Source organism: Nematostella vectensis, chromosome 12 (genome assembly GCF_932526225.1).
Source record: "Nematostella vectensis chromosome 12, jaNemVect1.1, whole genome shotgun sequence".
Taxonomy (NCBI): domain Eukaryota; kingdom Metazoa; phylum Cnidaria; class Anthozoa; order Actiniaria; family Edwardsiidae; genus Nematostella; species Nematostella vectensis.
The window spans coordinates 5,207,982-5,228,701 of record NC_064045.1 but is presented as its reverse complement, the minus strand read 5'-3'; the positions used below and the strand labels follow the sequence as shown (position 1 = coordinate 5,228,701).

Below are 20,720 nucleotides of genomic sequence, written 5' to 3'. Positions count from 1 at the left end.
CCATGACACATAGGGTTGTCGCGTATCTTGACATGTGTACACGTACCATGACACATAGGGTTGTCACATATTTTGATATGTGTACACGTACCACGACACAGGGTTGTCGCGTATCTTGATATGTGTACACGTACTATGACACATAGGGTTGTCGCGTATCTTGATATGTGTACAAGTACTATGACACATAGGGTTGTCGCGTATCTTGACATGTGTATACGTACCATGACACATAGGGTTGTCACGTATCTTGATATGTGTACACGTACCATGACACATAGGGTTGTCACGTATCTTGATATGTGTACACGGTACCACGACATAGGGTTGCCACGTATCTTGATATGTGTACACGTACCATGACACATAGGGTTGTCGCGTATCTTGACATGTGTACACGGTACCATGACACATAGGGTTGTCACGTATCTTGATATGTGTACACGGTACCACGACATAGGGTTGCCACGTATCTTAATATGTGTACACGTACCATGACACATAGGGTTGTCACGTATCTTAATATGTGTACACGTACTATGACACATAGGGTTGTCGCGTATCTTGATATGTGTACACGTACCATGACACATAGGGTTGTCGTGTATCTTGATATATGTACACGTACTATGACACATAGGGTTGTCGTGTATCTTGATATGTGTACACGTACCATGACACATAGGGTTGTCGCGTATCTTAATATGTGTACACGTACCATGACACATAGGGTTGTCACGTATCTTGATATGTGTACACGTACTATGACACAGGGTTGTCACGTATCTTAATATGTGTACACGTACCATGACACATAGGGTTGTCGCGTATCTTGATATGTGTACACGTACCATGACACATAGGGTTGTCACGTATCTTAATATGTGTACACGTACCATGACACATAGGGTTGTCACGTATCTTGATATGTGTACACGTACTATGACACATAGGGTTGTCGTGTATCTTGATATGTGTACACGTACCATGACACATAGGGTTGTCGCGTATCTTGATATGTGTACACGTACCATGACACATAGGGTTGTCACGTATTTTGATATGTGTACACGGTACCATGACACATGGGGTTGTCACGTATTTTGATATGTGTACACGGTACCGTGACACATAGGGTTATCACGTATCTTGATATGTGTACACGTACTATGACACATAGGGTTGTCACATATTTTGATATGTGTACACGTACCACGACACAGGGTTGTCGCGTATCTTGATATGTGTACACGTACTATGACACATAGGGTTGTCGCGTATATTGACATGTGTATACGTACCATGACACATAGGGTTGTCACGTATCTTGATATGTGTACACGTACCATGACACATAGGGTTGTCACGTATCTTGATATGTGTACACGGTACCACGACATAGGGTTGCCACGTATCTTGATATGTGTACACGTACCATGACACATAGGGTTGTCACATATCTTGATATGTGTACACGTACCATGACATAGGGTTGTCACATATCTTGATATGTGTACACGTACCATGACACATAGGGTTGTCACATATCTTGATATGTGTACACGTACCATGACACATAGGGTTGCCACGTATCTTGATATGTGTACACGTACCATGACACATAGGGTTGTCGCATATCTTGATGTGTGTACACGTACCATGACACATCGGGTTGTCGCGTATCTTGATATGTGTACACGTACCACGACATAGGGTTGTCGCGTATCTTGATATGTGTACACGTACCATGACACAGGGTTGTCGCATATCTTGATGTGTGTACACGTACCATGACACATAGAGTTGTCGCATATCTTGACATGTGTACACGTACCATGACACATAGGGTTGTCGCGTATCTTGATATGTGTACACGGTACCATGACACATAGGGTTGTCACATATTTTGATATGTGTACATGTACCATGACACATAGGGTTGTCACGTATCTTGACATGTGTACACGTACCATGACACATAGGGTTGTCACGTATCTTGATATGTGTACACGTACCATGACACATAGGGTTGTCACGTATTTTGATATGTGTACACGGTACCATGACACATGGGGTTGTCACGTATTTTGATATGTGTACATGGTACCATGACACATAGGGTTGTCACGTATCCTAATATGTGTACACGTACTATGACACATAGGGTTGTCACGTATCTTGACATGTGTACACGTACCATGACACATAGGGTTGTCGCGTATCTTGACATGTGTACACGTACCATGACACATAGGGTTGTCGCGTATCTTGATGTGTACACGTACCATGACACATAGGGTTGTCACGTATCTTGATATGTGTACACGTACCATGACACATAGGGTTGTCACGTATCTTGATATGTGTACACGTACTATGACACATAGGGTTGTCACGTATCTTGATATGTGTACACGGTACCATGACACATAGGGTTGTCGCGTATCTTGATATGTGTACACGTACCATGACACATAGGGTTGTCACGTATCCTAATATGTGTACACGTACTATGACACATAGGGTTGTCACGTATCTTGATATGTGTACACGGTACCATGACACATAGGGTTGTCGCGTATCTTGATATGTGTACACGTACCATGACACATAGGGTTGTCACGTATCCTAATATGTGTACACGGTACCATGACACATAGGGTTGTCACGTATCTTGATATGTGTACACGTACCATGACACATAGGGTTGTCACGTATCTTGATATGTGTACACGTACCACGACATAGGGTTGTCGCGTATTTTGATGTGTACACGTACTATGACACATAGGGTTGTCACGTATCTTGATATGTGTACACGGTACCATGACACATAGGGTTGTCGCGTATCTTGATATGTGTACACGTACTATGACACATAGGGTTGTCACGTATCTTGATATGTGTACACGGTACCATGACACATAGGGTTGTCACGTATCCTAATATGTGTACACGTACTATGACACATAGGGTTATCACGTATCTTGATATGTGTACACGTACCATGACACAGGGTTGTCACGTATTTTGATATGTGTACACGTACCACGACACAGGGTTGTCGCTTATCTTGATATGTGTACACGTACCATGACGCATAGGGTTGTCGCGTATCTTGATATGTGTACACGTACCATGACACATAGGGTTGTCACGTATCTTAATATGTGTACACGTACCATGACACATAGGGTTGTCGCGTATCTTGATATGTGTACACGTACCATGACACATAGGGTTGTCACGTATCTTAATATGTGTACACGTACCATGACACATAGGGTTGTCACGTATCTTGATATGTGTACACGTACCATGACACATCGAGTTGTCGCATATCTTGATATGTGTACACGTACCATGACACATTAGGGTTGTCACGTATCTTGATATGTGTACACGTACCATGACACATTAGGGTTGTCACGTATCTTGATATGTGTACACGTACCATGACACATCGAGTTGTCGCGTATCTTCACATTAATAGACATATGTTGACATGTGAACACAAGCTTTGACATATTGTCGTATAACTAGACATGTGTACACATACCTTGACACATTAGGGTTGTCGCGTATCTTGACATGTGTACACGGTATCATGACATATGGTTGCCGCGTATCTTCAGTGTGTATACCTACCTTGACACATTAGGGTTGTCGCGTATCTTGATATGTGTACACGTACCATGACACATTAGGGTTGTCGCGTATCTTGATATGTGTACACGGTACCATGACACATATGGTTGCCGCGTATCTTCAAGTGTGTATACCTACCTTGACACATTAGGGTTGTCGCGTATCTTGACATGTGGGAGGACGTTAGGATTGCTTTCCTGGACGACCACGTGGATGGCATCGACAAACGTACGAAGTTTAAGATAACCAATATACATCCCCCTAAAAATAGGAATATAAGATTAATATAACCAATACTCTTCCCTTCAAACCCAGGGAAAGTATAATCAACTGATAATTAACCATAGCATACGAACACATGGGAAAATGTCTCCGAAAACAAACTTTCACTGTTGTTATTGTTAACATGTTTCTATTTTCGCTAATAAAGACTGATAGTAACGATCGAATCTTCTTTTATTTTCAACTCGCGAGGTTTTGTAGGCTATGAAAACCCCATGCATGCGAATTAAATCCGCTTGAATCATGCTGAAATTCAATCCATCCTACAATAAAATCGACTCGATTATATTTCTACGATATCAAACAATGCTGGGTAAGTTATATTTTTCAAAATGATGGGAGTTCTAAACATTCAAAACAAAAACAAAACAACAGTGTCACGCAAGCCGGATTCACGGACTTAGCTAACAGGTACTTACCTCTCAAGGGGTTTTCTACTTTTCTGGAAATAATCTACTTTTTCCTGAAAAAAAAAAGAGAGTTAAATTTTAATGTCCGACTCCAAAAGGACGAAAAACTGTTAACCCTTTCACTCCGGGGTACTTTTGAGCAACATTGTAAGAAAAACAGACTGAAAAGAGAAATCTTCCCCCCCCCCCCCCCCCTATTTCAAGTCCAACACTACCAGTTAAGCTAAGCTACCGCTGACCCAAGACGGTATGCCTTGAAGTTTCCAACAATGCACTGCGGTGCCTTTTCTTTCTAGCGACGGCACTGCTACAGCCTGTTGCTTACGACAGTTTTGCTTGTAATTTGCTTAAAAATTACAGCTTTTTCACATCTGGAGAGTGGCTTAGGACATCATTAAGCCTTTTTGGGCATAATTAATGCTGTGCTTATGGATGTTTGCACGCTGAGGTTGATTCAATGGGATAATTCCTTGTCTGGGCTTCACCAAGAGAGAAAGGAATTTTCTGGTGAATGGCCTCATACTATGTGGGCCATCTTTGCTACCCAATCTTATTCAAAAATTGTTTTCAGGCTTATTCTGGGTTTCTTGGACCTGGAAATGTTTTGTTTGGCTTCGGGGCAAAGAGACAAAAAAAACTGTTATGATTCTGGGGGAGGAGATTGCCCGCCTGTCTGTCAAGGTGTTTCCAAGACTCCCATGATGCAGTGCAGGCATGCAAAATAGGCTAAACATGGTGACTCGCTTCTAATGGAGGTTCTAGCATTGATCATTGTGACTGATTGCTGTAAAATGGGACCTGACGGAGCGCAATAAAGGTATTTATTCGTGACTTGATCTGTGTTTGCTTGTCTCTATTTGTAGTTCGGAATTTTGTGTCTTTTTTGGTAAGAAATGTTTCTAAGTTTAAGCATTTGTTTACCAATTGGTCAGAAATTAAGGTTGATATTTTGACAAAAGAGTCAATTCTATTACATTGCTTAGATGCTCTTTTGAAGGTCGCCTATGCCTTGGATGAATCTATGAGTATCCGGGTCTGGTGATGTTTAGTTTGCATTTTTGACGTTTTGGAGTTGGGCCTATATTTTACAGGCGTCTCAGGGCGTTATGGCAATGAAAGACTTAAAGGGACTAGGTTATAAGTTTTCCATGGGCCACGGGGGCATTCCGCCTTTGAGAAAAGAGACTGGAGACTAACCAAAATTTTGTGGATCACATTTCATACGCCTGATATACTGACAGAATTGAGGTGTTTCTAATGCGTATGTGATTTTAAATAGCCTACGCGTAGCTGCTTACTCCCGAATCAAATATGCAAGCTACACGAACTCTATGATAAAGCCCCTTTAAATGTCTTGGACTTTTGAGCTGCGTTTTACCTTAACAGTGGTAATAAGCATGTCCGAGGCATAGCACAGATCTAGTGGATCACCCGGCTGGTACGAGAGCTTCTTCTGAAGCTTGCTGAGAGACGTCCACTTGAGGGACATAATACGAGGACGAAACAGACTCGAGTGCTGTGAACAGACGCAAGACCAGTCAGGGGCGGATATGGTTTTTCGCTAAGAGGGGGGGGGGGGGGGGGATTAGCTCAGTGACAAAGGGGGGAGGGGTAATTTATTTTGTTACGTGTGGCTTTCTGGCAACTCAAGGGGGGGTTAAATCCGCTAAACCCTCCCCCTAGACCCGCTACTGCCAGCGAGGAAGGCAAGTGGTTTTATCTAAAGAAAGCCAAGGAAATTATCGGTAATGGACTCAGGCGCTTAGCCAGGATTTGCAATGGGTTTGCGCACGCATAAATGTAATGTGCAACATGTCATTTTTATTGGTGGAGGGGAGCAACACACCTGCCTATCATAAATGCATTTATAAATCCTTGACTGGAGACTTTATTTATTTGTAAAATAATATCTTATTGCTAGATTCTCATTGATAGGCATAAAATACACGTTCAAATAAAGGATTGCTTTACAGATAAATCTCTGCCCAATCACTTATAAAAATGTAGCATTTTAGTCCCCTATTACCCAAACCTTTTCAGCAAATTGCATCCTTAGGTTTACAGTCAATTTGTCCACAAACCGATTCGTCCACAACCAACTCGTCCACAAGTTGAGTCAACTCGTCTACAAAAATAGAGTCAATTCGTCCACACATAGTTTTAACAAAAAAGTGGCCTCGTAGCCTCGTAGCATAAGTGTTCATATAAAAATAAGTGTTTCATATAAAACTCTCTTTTTCACAGTTAAACGTTTTTATATGAAACACTTATGCTATGAGGCTACTTTTTTGTTAAAATTATGCGTGGACGTATTGACTCTATTTTTGTGGACGAGTTTACTTTACTTATGGATGAAGTTGACTCAACTTGTGGACGAGTTGGTTGTTGACTAATCGGTTTGTGGACGAATTATGACTGGATACCCATCCTTATTAAGACTCAATGTAACCTCAATCCCAATCTCCTTTGCGATGCGTGGTGTATGCATACTTACGTGTAGGTAATTGACGACAACGATAACAGTACTGCCGTTGCGGTCCTTGACTGGTTTGTAATGCAGCTGACCAAGATTCTGTCGACCGAGGGCGCTCTACGGGAAAAAAAAGGAAACGTTGAAAAACGACAATCATCATGAAAACATATTATGCTCAAACTTGAGATGTTTTAGCGAACCAAAAAGATGGGTGTGTCGCTTAACTTCAAGCACTAACAAGCTGATTATTTTTGCAGGTTTTTCACCATTCTCGGAGAATACAACTGGATACAACTTTGTCAGAACTTGTTGCGAGACATGTCATTGCTCTGAATCTAACGACCTCCATGCCGAGGTTTGTGATTTATTACACCTTTTTCAATAAAGGTTGTCAGTGCAAATGGCGATTGGCAAATGGCAGTTCTACGACAGAAAGTAACCATGCGTCTAGAAGAATATATTTAAATTAAAACAATTATCCATTAAAGGTTACCAATATTTGGCTCTGACATGGCTGAACTGTATTGAACACCTTTAATTTTACGAATAATTAGTACCCATAAGCCATTTGCCATTCGCCATTTGCACTGACAACCTTTTGTGAAATAGGTGTATACTGTATAGTGCAACTGATATTGCAACCGATATTTGACCAAGTTCTTTTGTGGATGAAACGTAAAAAAATCCCTGGGTTTCCAAACATGGTTTTGTATACTACTGAGGCACACCTGTAAGGCATCGACAGCGCAGAGCAGCTTACAGCGAAAGAGCACGGAAGTGGACGCCGAGTTCTTCTCTACTTCCTGCTTGAGCTTCTTGACGTCTTTCCACGTGCACGCAACCTGAGATAAAAACATGTATGCGTCCTATGTATATCAAATCAGCGGACACAGTGAAATCCGAAAATGGACTATAATATATAGCCCATAAATCACGTGATTATAGCTCGTCATAAAATACGAGATTATAGCTTGTCACAAATCACGTGATTAAAGCTCGTCACAAATCACGTGATTAAAGCTCGTCATAAATCACGTGATTATAGCTCGTCATAAATCACGTGATTATAGCTCGTCATAAATCACGTGATTATAGCTCGTCATAAATCACGTGATTATAGCTCGTCATAAATCACGTAATTATAGCTCGTCATAAATCACGTTATTATTGCTCGTCAGCCACGTGATATGGTACCTTCATCAGCCAGCAGAAGTCTTGCAGGAATGTGGTAGGGTAGTTATCGTCTACTTCTACCGCGGGTATGTTTTCCTCGTGTGTGACCATCACGCGATCTTCACTCGAGTATAACAGCGTAGCGAGATACACGCCCCTAAAATCACGAGTAAGACATACTTAGCCCCCGTCCATACTTAGGCCCCGCCCATACTTAGGCCCTGGCCTCACGTAGCCGAAGGTCTTCGAAAACGTCTAATCCTACTGTAATTTCAGATCTTCCATCAACTTATATCACACTCTCATATGACGAATTCAGAAACACTCTACCTCCAAAAATTTAAATCATTTTTTTTTAATTATTCCTGTAATACTTGCTTAGTGTCATACTTTGATGTTTGCAAGTTAGATAAATAGATGTTGATGTGTCCACACGTACTGGTGTTTTCGGGTTACCATTTAAATACGCTTCGTGTGGATAGGTATGTTTTTGAAATACCGTAGAAAAAAAAGTTTTCAAAAACCTCCGGTTAAGTTGGGACATCCAAAATGATAATTCCCCTTACAAACTTTACAAGTCAACACCCATCCTTACTGAAAAAGACATAATAACTTCCATCAATCTCATCAACTTATAATAACTCGATTTCCATTAGACCGACTACAATTATACCTTTTCATATTCCTGGCGAATTTTGGCGCGGAGTGAAAGAAGATGTTAGTGTACTTGTAAATGCTCTTTTTCATCGCTTGTCTTCGACTCGACTTGGGAGAGGTCTCAAATTCGCCATCTGTGAAAGCAACAATGCATTTAGTATGGTTGTAAGCAATTTCGTTGTTGCGCGACCTCGGCAAATCCAAATTCCTTTCTAGTAAGGGCGCGTAGTCAATCAACTATCTAAACCAATCGATGGCTTTCATCTTGTCACTGTCGCGTCATGAATAAACCATTTGACTGCACACAGCAAGGAAATTTATTGGTCACGGTTATCTAATTGACAACGCGCTATCCCAGACAATAAATGGCTTTAAATAGGGAACTTGCGCTAAGAGATCACGTGACTGTTTGGGTGCCAAACTAGCGCGCCCTCAGGCTCTTAGCGGCAAAATAACAGCAACAAAGAGCAACTTATTAAGCTCTTACGAAAAAAATAACAGAACTCTTTTTTTCAGAAAGGGTTTAGTTTCATTTAAAGATTTTATTTCTTCGTCGTTTTCTGGTGTGACGAGCGCAGCCATTTCTGATTTTTTTTGTTTGATCATTCTGTTTTCAATTTGCCACCCAAAAAGGTCACGTGATCTCTGAACGCAAGTCCCCTATCAACGACAGTCGCGCAAGAACAAATTTGGCTATGAGGATTGCGTGTGGATACCTTGCACTGGGCTTTACGTATTGCAAATAAAAACTTGTTTCCAAGGCTCCTCGGGTCACAAACAAACATGGTGGACGGATCAATGATTTTCGCTATATTGTTTTCAATTTCTAACAATTATCTACCATTTTGGAGTTTCCGCGAGGGGAACAATAAATCAGGTTTTTAAATAAAGTCGAATACACGGACATTAAAAGTCGACTAACTCTTTTTAAATAAACCGAGTACATCGCTTTGTAATTACGTGCACTCTCTTACCAATCTCCCCGCTAGTGACTGCGCTGCGCGGTCGGTTTGAGTCGTGAGAGGGTTGGGGTGTAAACTGGTCGTGGCTTTTCCAGACACGACTAAACAGATCGTCAATCACGACAAGTCTGCCTTGAAAACGAGGCTTGGAGTCATCTACTTCGTGCCAGCCTTTAAGGAAAGTAACGCAACTTATGAGATGGCATTACAGAAATTCAGACATAAGCCCACAAAACAACTAAATGAATAATGCAAGAGAAGAAGCCTTTTAGATTTTGCGCCGAGATGATGTTATAGTGCGAAAAGGTGACATGTCAGCACGTACGACTAGCGTGACAGCAATTTTGCGGTAGATGCGTGGCACAGTAATCGTGCGGTAAATAACGTGACAGCAATTGTGCGGTAGATAGAGTGACAGCAATTGTGCGGTAGATAGCGTGACAGCACTTGCGGTAGATGGCGTGACAGCAATTGTGCGGCAAATAGAGTGACAGCAATTGTGCGGTAGATAGCGTGACAGCAATTGTGCGGTAGATAGCGTGACAGCAATTGTGCGGTAGATAGCGTGACAGCAATTGTGCGGCAAATAGAGTGACAGCAATTGTGCGGTAGATAGCGTGACAGCAATTGTGCGGTAGATAGCGTGACAGCAATTGTGCGGTAGATAGCGTGACAGCAATTGTGCGGTAGATAGCGTGACAGCAATTTTGTGGTAGATAGGATGACAGCAATTGTGCGGTAGATAGCGTGACAGCAATTGTGCGGTAGGTAGCGTGACAGCAATTGTGCGGTAGATAGCGTGACAGCACTTGCGGTAGATGGCGTGACAGCAATTGAGCAGTAGATAGCGTGACAGCAATTGTGCAGTAGATAGCGTGACAGCAATTGTGCAGTAGATAGCGTGACAGCAATTTTGCGGTAGATGCGTGGCACAGTAATCGTGGGGTAAATAACGTGACAGCAATTGTGCGGCAGATAGCGTGACAGCAATTGTGCGGTAGATAGCGTGACAGCAATTGTGCGGCAGATAGCGTGACAGCAATTGTGCGGTAGATAGCGTGACAGAAATTGTGCGGTAGATAGCGTGACAGCAATTGTGCGGTAGATAGCGTGACAGCAATTGAGCGGTAGATAGCGTGACAGCAATTGTGCGGAAAATAGAGTGACAGCAATTGTGCGGTAGATGGCGTGACAGCAATTGAGCAGTAGATAGCGTGACAGCAATTGTGCAGTAGATAGCGTGACAGCAATTGTGCAGTAGATAGCTAGACAGCAATTTTGCGGTAGATGCGTGGCACAGTAATCGTGGGGTAAATAACGTGACAGCAATTGTGCGGCAGATAGCGTGACAGCAATTGTGCGGAAAATAGAGTGACAGCAATTGAGCGGTAGATAGCGTGACAGCAATTGTGCGGTAGATAGCGTGACAGCAATTGAGCGGTAGATAGCGTGACAGCAATTGTGCGGAAAATAGAGTGACAGCAATTGAGCGGTAGGTAGCGTGACAGCAATTGTGCGGTAGATAGCGTGACAGCAATTGTGCGGTAGATAGCGTGACAGCAATTGAGCGGTAGATAGCGTGACAGCAATTGTGCGGAAAATAGAGTGACAGCAATTGAGCGGTAGATAGCGTGACAGCAATTGTGCGGTAGATAGCGTGACAGCAATTGAGCGGTAGATAGCGTGACAGCAATTGTGCGGAAAATAGAGTGACAGCAATTGAGCGGTAGGTAGCGTGACAGCAATTGTGCGGTAGGTAGCGTGACAGCAATTGAGCGGTAGATAGCGTGACAGCAATTGAGCGGTAGGTAGCGTGACAGCAATTGAGCGGTAGATAGCGTAGCGTGAATGCGGTGGATAGCGTGACAGCGTGAAAACAATTGTGCGGTATACAGTCGATTGACAAAACGTTGTCGTTAACCGGCTTTGCGACTACATGACAAACCCGTATGTAAGCATGGGTAAAAAACCCACTGAAGGGCGTAGCTGCATGTATTAGCCACTGCATAGCTTCAGACTTAGACGCAGCAGTGGTGCCGGACTTACGATAAATAGCGTGACAGCACGTACGGTGTACAACATGACAGCACTTGCGGTATATAGCGTGACAACGAGTACAGTATGTAGCGTGACAGAGAACTTACTGGAGGGCATGACACATGGAGGCGTCGATTCTAACCACGGTCCGAATCCCTTCAAATTACCGCAACATCCGCGGACGTAATACATGACGGACTGAAAAAAATGCTTTTAATTGCACATGATGACACAAATATTTTATATTTGATTTAAGCCGATTCTCTATCAATGTTGTTAGGTGGATAATGTTATTTTTGGCCAATCCCATTCACTTTGAGTTTCTCGTGGCCACGGTGAAATACGGCGGTTTATTATTCTCAAAGATACTTCAAAATGCCAATCTACGAATAAAGTTCGATATGTTATTGACGATATTTGATTTATCAATTAGCCGATGGAAATGGCATAGGCAAAGCTCACACTCAATACGCAAACTGGACGCACAAGGGATTATGCACTTCAAGGTGTCTCTGTTAGCCGACATTATGCCATCATGTGCCATCATAGCAAAACACCAGGTGCAAGAAAGCATCCATTTCCATCGGCTGGTTGGGAAAAGCTATATGGATATTTTCGATCGAAATTGGAACATAATGTATAAGGCTTTATTTTTCAATTTTGAATGGAAACAAAAACAGTAAAGTGCGGCTGACAGAGGCATTTAAAAGAGGGCCAACCACGCCGCCATTATACGCTCCCGCACAATACCGACTCACTAAAAGAATCCATTTCCATCGGCTGAATCAAGCAAGTGACTTAGATACTTTTAATAAAATATTGTTAATAAGGTATTAAACTTCAATCGTGGGTGGTTATTTTGAAGTTTTCTTACAAATAAACTGATGTATTTTTTTATTATTATAAACGATAATAAAGGAGTGGGTGATCGACATCATTTTAAGAACTTGATGCGTACCTTCTGTAATGAGGGTATTGTATATTCAAGCGAGCGGAGGTCATCGAGGACATACTCTCCTTCGATAGGATCAAACATTTCGTTTCGACTCCATTCAACTAAAACAAAACAAAAATACGATCGTTGTTAGAACATCATTTGCTTTTTTTCTTAATTAATGGTTCTATATGATGTCGTGATTTCTTTAAAGCGGCAATATCATATCACCTGTTTACTTACAGTCAATTACTGTAAACTGTAGTAAACTGGTGCGATTTCCGCTTTAACAAGAGATGAACTGAACCGAAAAATATTCTATCTGGATGTAATTGTAGTCGGCTACTGGATGACATTCAGAAAGGTTATTAGTGCACGCCAAGAACGCGCGCGCGCAAAAAAAAAAATGCCGTTTATCACATATGCACATATGGTAACACTGTTAATTTTCGCAACCTCGTATAATTACAAATTATCATCCGCACTTTTATGATAGATATTAAGCATTTACCGGATACATCTTTATAACCTGCATGCTTTTATAAATATACCCGTACTTTTATATTTAGTTATGATAACGTCCACTTCGTTTAGATTCTCGGTGAACCGCACAAGCAGCGAATCTTCTGAGCCCACTGACACGGTAACGCTGCCCGGTTTACCGGGAGGGTCTGGAGAGAGAACAACATATTTATTTAAATAGACATCAAGCTCACAAATATATAGCATGGGATAGACGTATAAACATTGGCAACAATAAAAGCAAAATAGTAATCGGCTCACAGTTATTAATTTTTTATAATAAAGGGCTAAATAAAGTGTATGTACTTTGTATGTTATTTAAAGACGGCAGTAACCAGAAATAGATTGTAGACTCCTGTTATCCAGTATTAACACAACACTTAAGATTTTGCTCAGGGTGGTTATCACCTCTGTCTTTGTTTACGCTTACTATTGTGTGTACGCACACTAGACGACTGGATATGATTAACAAGTGCCGACAACAGGAGCGATATTAATTAAGTAGTACGTAAAACCTAGAAGGAATCATACACATTTAGTATATAATATATATATATATATATATATAAAATGGTGGTTGAAGACTTTCATAGAAAGTGCTCAATACTCGAAAGTAGAGCGGTGTATAGTGTTGGTTTGAGAAAAAAATACAAACTACATAGGTTTCCCTACAGGTCTGTTTCGTGGTTGCCCACTCATCAGGGGATTTAATGAGAATATTCCTACCATCGTATATATACTATTAACATTGAAATTTACATAATAATAGACTGATAGTTTTAGCTAAGGCGGTAAGAGGAACAATAGCGAGTTACATTAGATATGCAGGGCGAAAGTTAACAGTGTGGAACGTGTGAAAAATTGATAGCGCGAAAATTTAACGGTGACGGGATTAACAGTTCTAATTGTTTCGTAGCAGGGCTTTGTTTCTGTGGCGGCACGAGGACACGAGTTCATTGCGTTTATTTAGAGTTGATAGTTTGGGTTGACAGATGATCGTCAGCTTTTCCTTGAGGCAGAGGTTGCAACGCTTAGTGGTACTGTTGTAGGCGGAGTGGGAAGAAAGAATGCGCCATGAAATAAAATACTCAATCATGTTGTCCTTGAGAGTCCAGACGTATTTGCTGAGTTCGGTGGAGTTTCTGTGTTTGGTGTGTCGGAATGATGCGGTGTGGTTTCTGTATCTGGTCTTGAAGCTGTTTTCAGTGAGCCCGACGTATGTTTCCGAGGTGTTGTTGTCTTTTCGAGTTACGGTAGCTTGGTAGATAATAGATGTCTGTAGGCAGTTTCCGTCTAGAGGGCAGGTGTCTTTCTGTCGGCAGTTGCACGTCTTGTTGTTGGTAGTGGTAGGGGCGGAGCTGGCGATCTCGGTAGTCGACGATGCGGTGATGATGCGCTTGTTGTGGTTGTCGATGATCTGTTTGGTGTTGTTCATGCAGCTGTAACTGATTTTGATGGTGTTTCTGTTGAAGATTTTACGGAGGTGGTTGTCTTTCGGGAAGTGTTTGTCTATCAGGGTGAGGAATCTGTGGCCGATGTTGGTGCTGGTGTTCTTGCTGAAGGGCGGGTTGTACCATAGGATGTTGTTGCGTTTGCGGGTTTTACGGTTGGTTACGGTGTTGGGTTCGTAGCGTAGCGTGTAGTTGTATCCGCTATCGTCGAGTGCTTTCTGGTAAGGCGGCGCGGTCTGGTCAAAGGAGGCTTGGTCTGAAGATAGGGCAGATAGGCGTCTGTTGATACCAGCAGGGATGTTCTTGGTGATGGAGGGCGGGTGGTTGCTCTCACGGTGGACATATTGTAGCGAGGAGTTCGGCTTTGTATAAGGCTGGTGTGCATTACGTTTTAGGTCGAGGGTGACGTCTAGGAAATTGACAACTTGTTTGTTTGCCTCAATGGTGATTCGGAGTCCGTTGTTGTTAAAGATGCGGCATAGTTCCTTTTTTAGGTTTTCGGTGGCTCTGGGTGTGGCGTTGGTGATGGCTAGTCCGTCGTCGCGGTAGAGTCCTACGTTCATATTGAGGTCCTGAAGTTGGGAGAGAAGGAAGTTGCCTACAAGTTCACAGGTTTCTGCGCCATCGAAGCTCCCCATCGTAACATCAAATATCGTGGTGCCTTTCTTCTGCCAGGGTGTTTGGTTGTGGACCAGGAAGGAGCTCTTGGAGTGGGTTATGATCTCTTTTTCATCAGGGGTGATTTTGTCATAGTTGGAGGCGAAGTCGAGTGCTCTTGATAGTAGGTCTTGGCTGATAGATGGGTAGAATTCTACAATGTCAAAACAGATGAAGTTGAGTTGGTGTTTGTTTTCGGCAGCCTTGAACCAGTCAATGACGGCTTTAGTGCTTTTCCATTGGTTGAAGTTTCGTTTCTTTGCAATTACGTTATTGATACGGTCGAGGATCTTTTTGCTGATTTTTCCGATTTCGGGTTTCGTGGGGTTGATGAGTCTGCAGGTAGGTTTGTTAGCGAAGTTCGGCTTATGGTCTTTGAGAGTTATGAAGGCTTGCTTGTTGGCTGTGGTGTCTATTCTATCGTCTAAATCCAGTTTTGTAGCGATCTCTTTGTTTTTCTTGTGGACAGATTGCGTTGTTTCGGAGGGTGCTTTTTTGTAGGACTTGTTTATTTCTTTTTCTAGGAGATTCTTGTAGGTAGCTGGCTCTAGTTTGTAGAAGTTTGTGGTTTTATCCGCGGGGATCAGTAGTTTAGGTTCTTTTTTAATGTTGTCGGTGTCTTCTTTTAGCTTGCCCAGGAAAGGAGTGTTCAGGTTCTTGAATTTTACTGACTGGATCATTTTTAACATGTCTTCTTCGAACTCTTTCAGTTCTTCTATTGGAGGCGGATTTTTGGTTGAGCGGAATCCATAGGTTTCTTTGGAGGTCGAGGCGGTGTCTGTGTTTAGGAAAAAGTGTGCTTTCCAGCGCATTCGGCGTAAAAAGTGCTCGGTTTTTTCAATAAGGCGTTGGAGGTAATCACTGCGAGATGGTAGGGGAATATTCTTCGTTGAGTAGTTGATGTGGAATTTTTCCATAATGAGTAGCCTTAGAGTGCTCAACAAGAAAAACTTGGAGTCTGGATAAAATGGTGGTTGAAGGCTTTCATAGAAAGTGCTCAATACTCGAAAGTAGAGCGGTGTATAGTGTTGGTTTGAGAAAAAAATACAAACTACATAGGTTTCCCTACAGGTCTGTTTCGTGGTTGCCCACTCATCAGGGGATTTAATGAGAATATTCCTACCATCGTATATATACTATTAACATTGAAATTTACATAATAATAGACTGATAGTTTTAGCTAAGGCGGTAAGAGGAACAATAGCGAGTTACATTAGATATGCAGGGCGAAAGTTAACAGTGTGGAACGTGTGAAAAATTGATAGCGCGAAAATTTAACGGTGACGGGATTAACAGTTCTAATTGTTTCGTAGCAGGGCTTTGTTTCTGTGGCGGCACGAGGACACGACACCCTGATAGACAAACACTTCCCGAAAGACAACCACCTCCGTAAAATCTTCAACAGAAACACCATCAAAATCAGTTACAGCTGCATGAACAACACCAAACAGATCATCGACAACCACAACAAGCGCATCATCACCGCATCGTCGACTACCGAGATCGCCAGCTCCGCCCCTACCACTACCAACAACAAGACGTGCAACTGCCGACAGAAAGACACCTGCCCTCTAGACGGAAACTGCCTACAGACATCTATTATCTACCAAGCTACCGTAACTCGAAAAGACAACAACACCTCGGAAACATACGTCGGGCTCACTGAAAACAGCTTCAAGACCAGATACAGAAACCACACCGCATCATTCCGACACACCAAACACAGAAACTCCACCGAACTCAGCAAATACGTCTGGACTCTCAAGGACAACATGATTGAGTATTTTATTTCATGGCGCATTCTTTCTTCCCACTCCGCCTACAACAGTACCACTAAGCGTTGCAACCTCTGCCTCAAGGAAAAGCTGACGATCATCTGTCAACCCAAACTATCAACTCTAAATAAACGCAATGAACTCGTGTCCTCGTGCCGCCACAGAAACAAAGCCCTGCTACGAAACAATTAGAACTGTTAATCCCGTCACCGTTAAATTTTCGCGCTATCAATTTTTCACACGTTCCACACTGTTAACTTTCGCCCTGCATATCTAATGTAACTCGCTATTGTTCCTCTTACCGCCTTAGCTAAAACTATCAGTCTATTATTATGTAAATTTCAATGTTAATAGTATATATACGATGGTAGGAATATTCTCATTAAATCCCCTGATGAGTGGGCAACCACGAAACAGACCTGTAGGGAAACCTATGTAGTTTGTATTTTTTTCTCAAACCAACACTATATATATATATATATATATATATATATATATATATATATATATATATATATATATATATATATATATATATATATATATATAAATTTGGAAAGTATAATAAAGACTGCGATGCAAACGAATGTATTTTCTACAAATTTGGTTATATTGTTATGCAATGGCAACACTTCCATTGATAAGTACCAGTTAGTTAGATAAACAATAAAACTTACACTGAAAATATACTGCGATAAGTTCAAAAGGATTTTTAACAAGACCCAAAAGAGCGATGAAAGTTTGATAAAACAACGTTTTCCAGTTTCCCTAAAATAAATTAATTAATAAATATCTTTTTAGGTCGTATTTTCGATAACAATTAAATCACCTGGGCTAGTTGACTCCAAAGAAGGGAGCTAGTGCTATTTTCTGATACAGAATGCTTATAAACATAACTATTTGCGTCAATTATTTGAGTTGCAAGACGCAACAAAACTGAAAATTATGACTTATTCACGTCCAACGACCAAAAAAATATAACTTACAGCGTTTATACTAAAAAAATAATCATGAATTACAGAATAGTCGAATGGGTTTGAAGACAAAAAAGAATGTCACTGAATCTACACGACAGATATTTGTGACACTATACTTAACAGTTATCTAATTACCTTTTAAAGTAGTAGGAGTCTTATCGAAAGTAGTAACTGGGAAACAACCGATCATGGCGCAGAAGATAACTCCAAACAAGATATAGGATAATTCTAGCGTTCAGTTAGAAAACAAAATTCTGGGAAGACAGTAAGCTATCATGCTTGTTTTGGGAATTTCAGGAATCTAGATGGATAAACAGGATAAATGTCTGTGCAAAACAGTTTAGAAGATGAATATATAGTTTCAAGGCTGAGATGAACCTAAACACTGCAACCTAATTATCCAATCAGAATACTTATACTTCCGAGGTCGGAATAGACCAATCAGATTGTTCGTAATGTTATCAAAGTGATTACCAACTTTGTTTTCCATTTTGTCGATTTCGTTAGTCCCATGCGCGTACTCATACGCACAATGAAGTGACAATCAGTAGAAAGTTTATTATAATCAGCGATAAAAACACCAGCTTTAGTGTCACATTGACGCTAACTGTGACGGCCTTCCGAGTGGTGTATGATTTGCTATAGATCCATGATCATACTTTTTCGAGTCACACCCGATTTTGCGTGTCAAGCAATGATGTTTTATCTTCATAACTAAGTTTAACGGATGAATTCCATTTGAATTGTTTAGAACGCCTTTTTACAGTGAGGACACAGAAAGCGGGCCACGCTGGACAACTTTGACTAATCAGATTCGGCTTGAACACCGTAAACATTTTGAAAAACAAGTTCCAGCCAATCAGGTTCGGGTGTTCCCACGTTCAATCGACAGATGAAAATAGAAAAGAAAACATTCTGAGAGGAACTACTTTCAATGTACACGCTGTGCTATGAATTATCCGGCAGCACTAAGGTATATTTCTGTGTTATGTTAATGAAAAATAGGCAAAACTCTAAAGCATCGATGTTTTGAAAATGCGACGTGGCGATACAACGGATTCGACAGTAAGTCAAATAACATAAGTTGTCTATCATCAATGTTGCACCCTGATTGGCTGATAGATTTTTTTTTTTTTTATTTCTTTTTTTACACTTGATGTTTTTGGTACCACAAGCTATATATTAGTGTATGTTTTAAAAACAACATCAATACGTTAGTAAAAAATGCTGTCAGTTATTGATAGATGAACAACGAAAAATATCAAATTGTATTTGTAAACTTGTCTAATAATTAAATGCATCGAATAAACTAGTGTTATCCAAACAAACACAGTATTCTAGGACCGTTTAAGAATGTTTTAGAAAGAATAAATGATAAATGCAAACACAAACTAATTGTGACCGACAGGTAGCTGAAGATGCAAAATCCGCTAATTACAACTGTATTTTATCAGTAGACTTTGGAAACACGGGGGGTTGAAAACAGAATTTGAATTTTATAGACGTGACCGATGAATCAATAAGTGCACAACATAAAACAAAAGGCCACCACATTATTATTGTCAGTTGTTTTGGATAGTTATCTGATACTCACTTTCGCAAGAGATACCTACCTACTGTTTTTTCTTACACGAATTCAAAGTTTATATCCATAACATGCTTTCCGCCCTTTTAGCCTATCGCAATCGTTTACTCGATGACTTCAGCTAAAACCAACTTCATCTTGTTATATTTTGGCATGTAATTAAAAAAGGAGCCTGCTACTTTGTGCGCAAAAAACATCTGCAAACTATACGAAATAAACAAGTAAAAAATAACTATTCGTAATTTTAAAATGGTACTCCTTTCATTCGCACTTTTTAAATATATTTTTTAAGGTTTCTTCAAATAATGGGAACTAATGCTCATCAAGTCTGATGTTAAAAAATTATTAGGTAGAAGCAGCTTTGAAAATGAAAATGAAAAGAAGAAAAAACAGGAAATCTTCGAATAAAAAGATGAACTGAATATAATTACAAACTGTTTTGCTTAGAAAAACTTGAAGCAAACAACCTCTTGTACAGATAATGTGCCCTTTTATTTGAGGTACATTTATCAAGAGATCGCCAGGTAATATACTGTATGTTCCCGCAAACGATAATACAATATGATCCGTGCGTTACCGTGAGTATTAGGAAGCTGAATATCACATGCATTATCCTCGGAAACGTATCTTCTTATCACCAACGATTTTCGGCTCATTTTTCGAAACATTACACGGGATATCTCGGACATTTCTAGAAGATTTGGCCAACGCTTTATCTAAGAAGGGTCTTCTCAACAAGACTATTAAAAGTAGCATTTTATATCAAGCGGAAAAATAGCACAATAAGAATGAGGGGGCGTTGGATTGGGAGAGCAAAAAGGATAATTTGGGGCGCAGTCATGAATGACACTTTCCGATCTGTGTTTAGGTTAGAGATTAACCTAGAAGGGGATGTCGTGTAAATGCACATCAGTCAGGAGCTACGGAGCTCGGAGTTCTATTTAAGGTAAGACACTGTGAAGTGATAATATCAACGCGGTCACGAACGTCAAAGCAGCTGTGCACAGGTGAAATTGTCCATTTAATTTTATCCGTTTTACTGGTAATACTAGCTTATGCAAGGACCGCAAAGCAGGAAAAACATCCAAACACTTCGCAGGGCCGTCTAGGGGGGATATGGGGAAAGCATGGGGAGCAAATAAACAAGGCAAAAATCTAGAAATTTTGAGAATCGAAA

General features: G+C 40.9%; 1 protein-coding gene across 6 annotated transcripts in view; it reads right to left on the bottom strand.

The window, feature by feature from the left end:
• Positions 1-20,720, bottom strand: part of LOC5504674 (ankyrin repeat and fibronectin type-III domain-containing protein 1) — a 55,652-nt gene that overhangs the window by 12,911 nt on the left and 22,021 nt on the right. For all 6 annotated transcript variants that reach the window (XM_048720375.1, XM_048720374.1, XM_048720379.1 and 3 more), the window contains 11 exons: positions 13,134-13,247; positions 12,601-12,698; positions 11,750-11,840; positions 9,618-9,776; positions 8,660-8,777; positions 8,008-8,143; positions 7,542-7,655; positions 6,835-6,930; positions 5,719-5,856; positions 4,350-4,393; positions 3,787-3,909 (listed from right to left, as the gene is read on the bottom strand). In XM_048720375.1, coding sequence (XP_048576332.1) covers positions 3,787-3,909; positions 4,350-4,393; positions 5,719-5,856; positions 6,835-6,930; positions 7,542-7,655; positions 8,008-8,143; positions 8,660-8,777; positions 9,618-9,776; positions 11,750-11,840; positions 12,601-12,698; positions 13,134-13,247 — 1,231 coding nt within the window. The remainder of the gene's footprint in view (positions 1-3,786; positions 3,910-4,349; positions 4,394-5,718; positions 5,857-6,834; positions 6,931-7,541; positions 7,656-8,007; positions 8,144-8,659; positions 8,778-9,617; positions 9,777-11,749; positions 11,841-12,600; positions 12,699-13,133; positions 13,248-20,720) is intronic.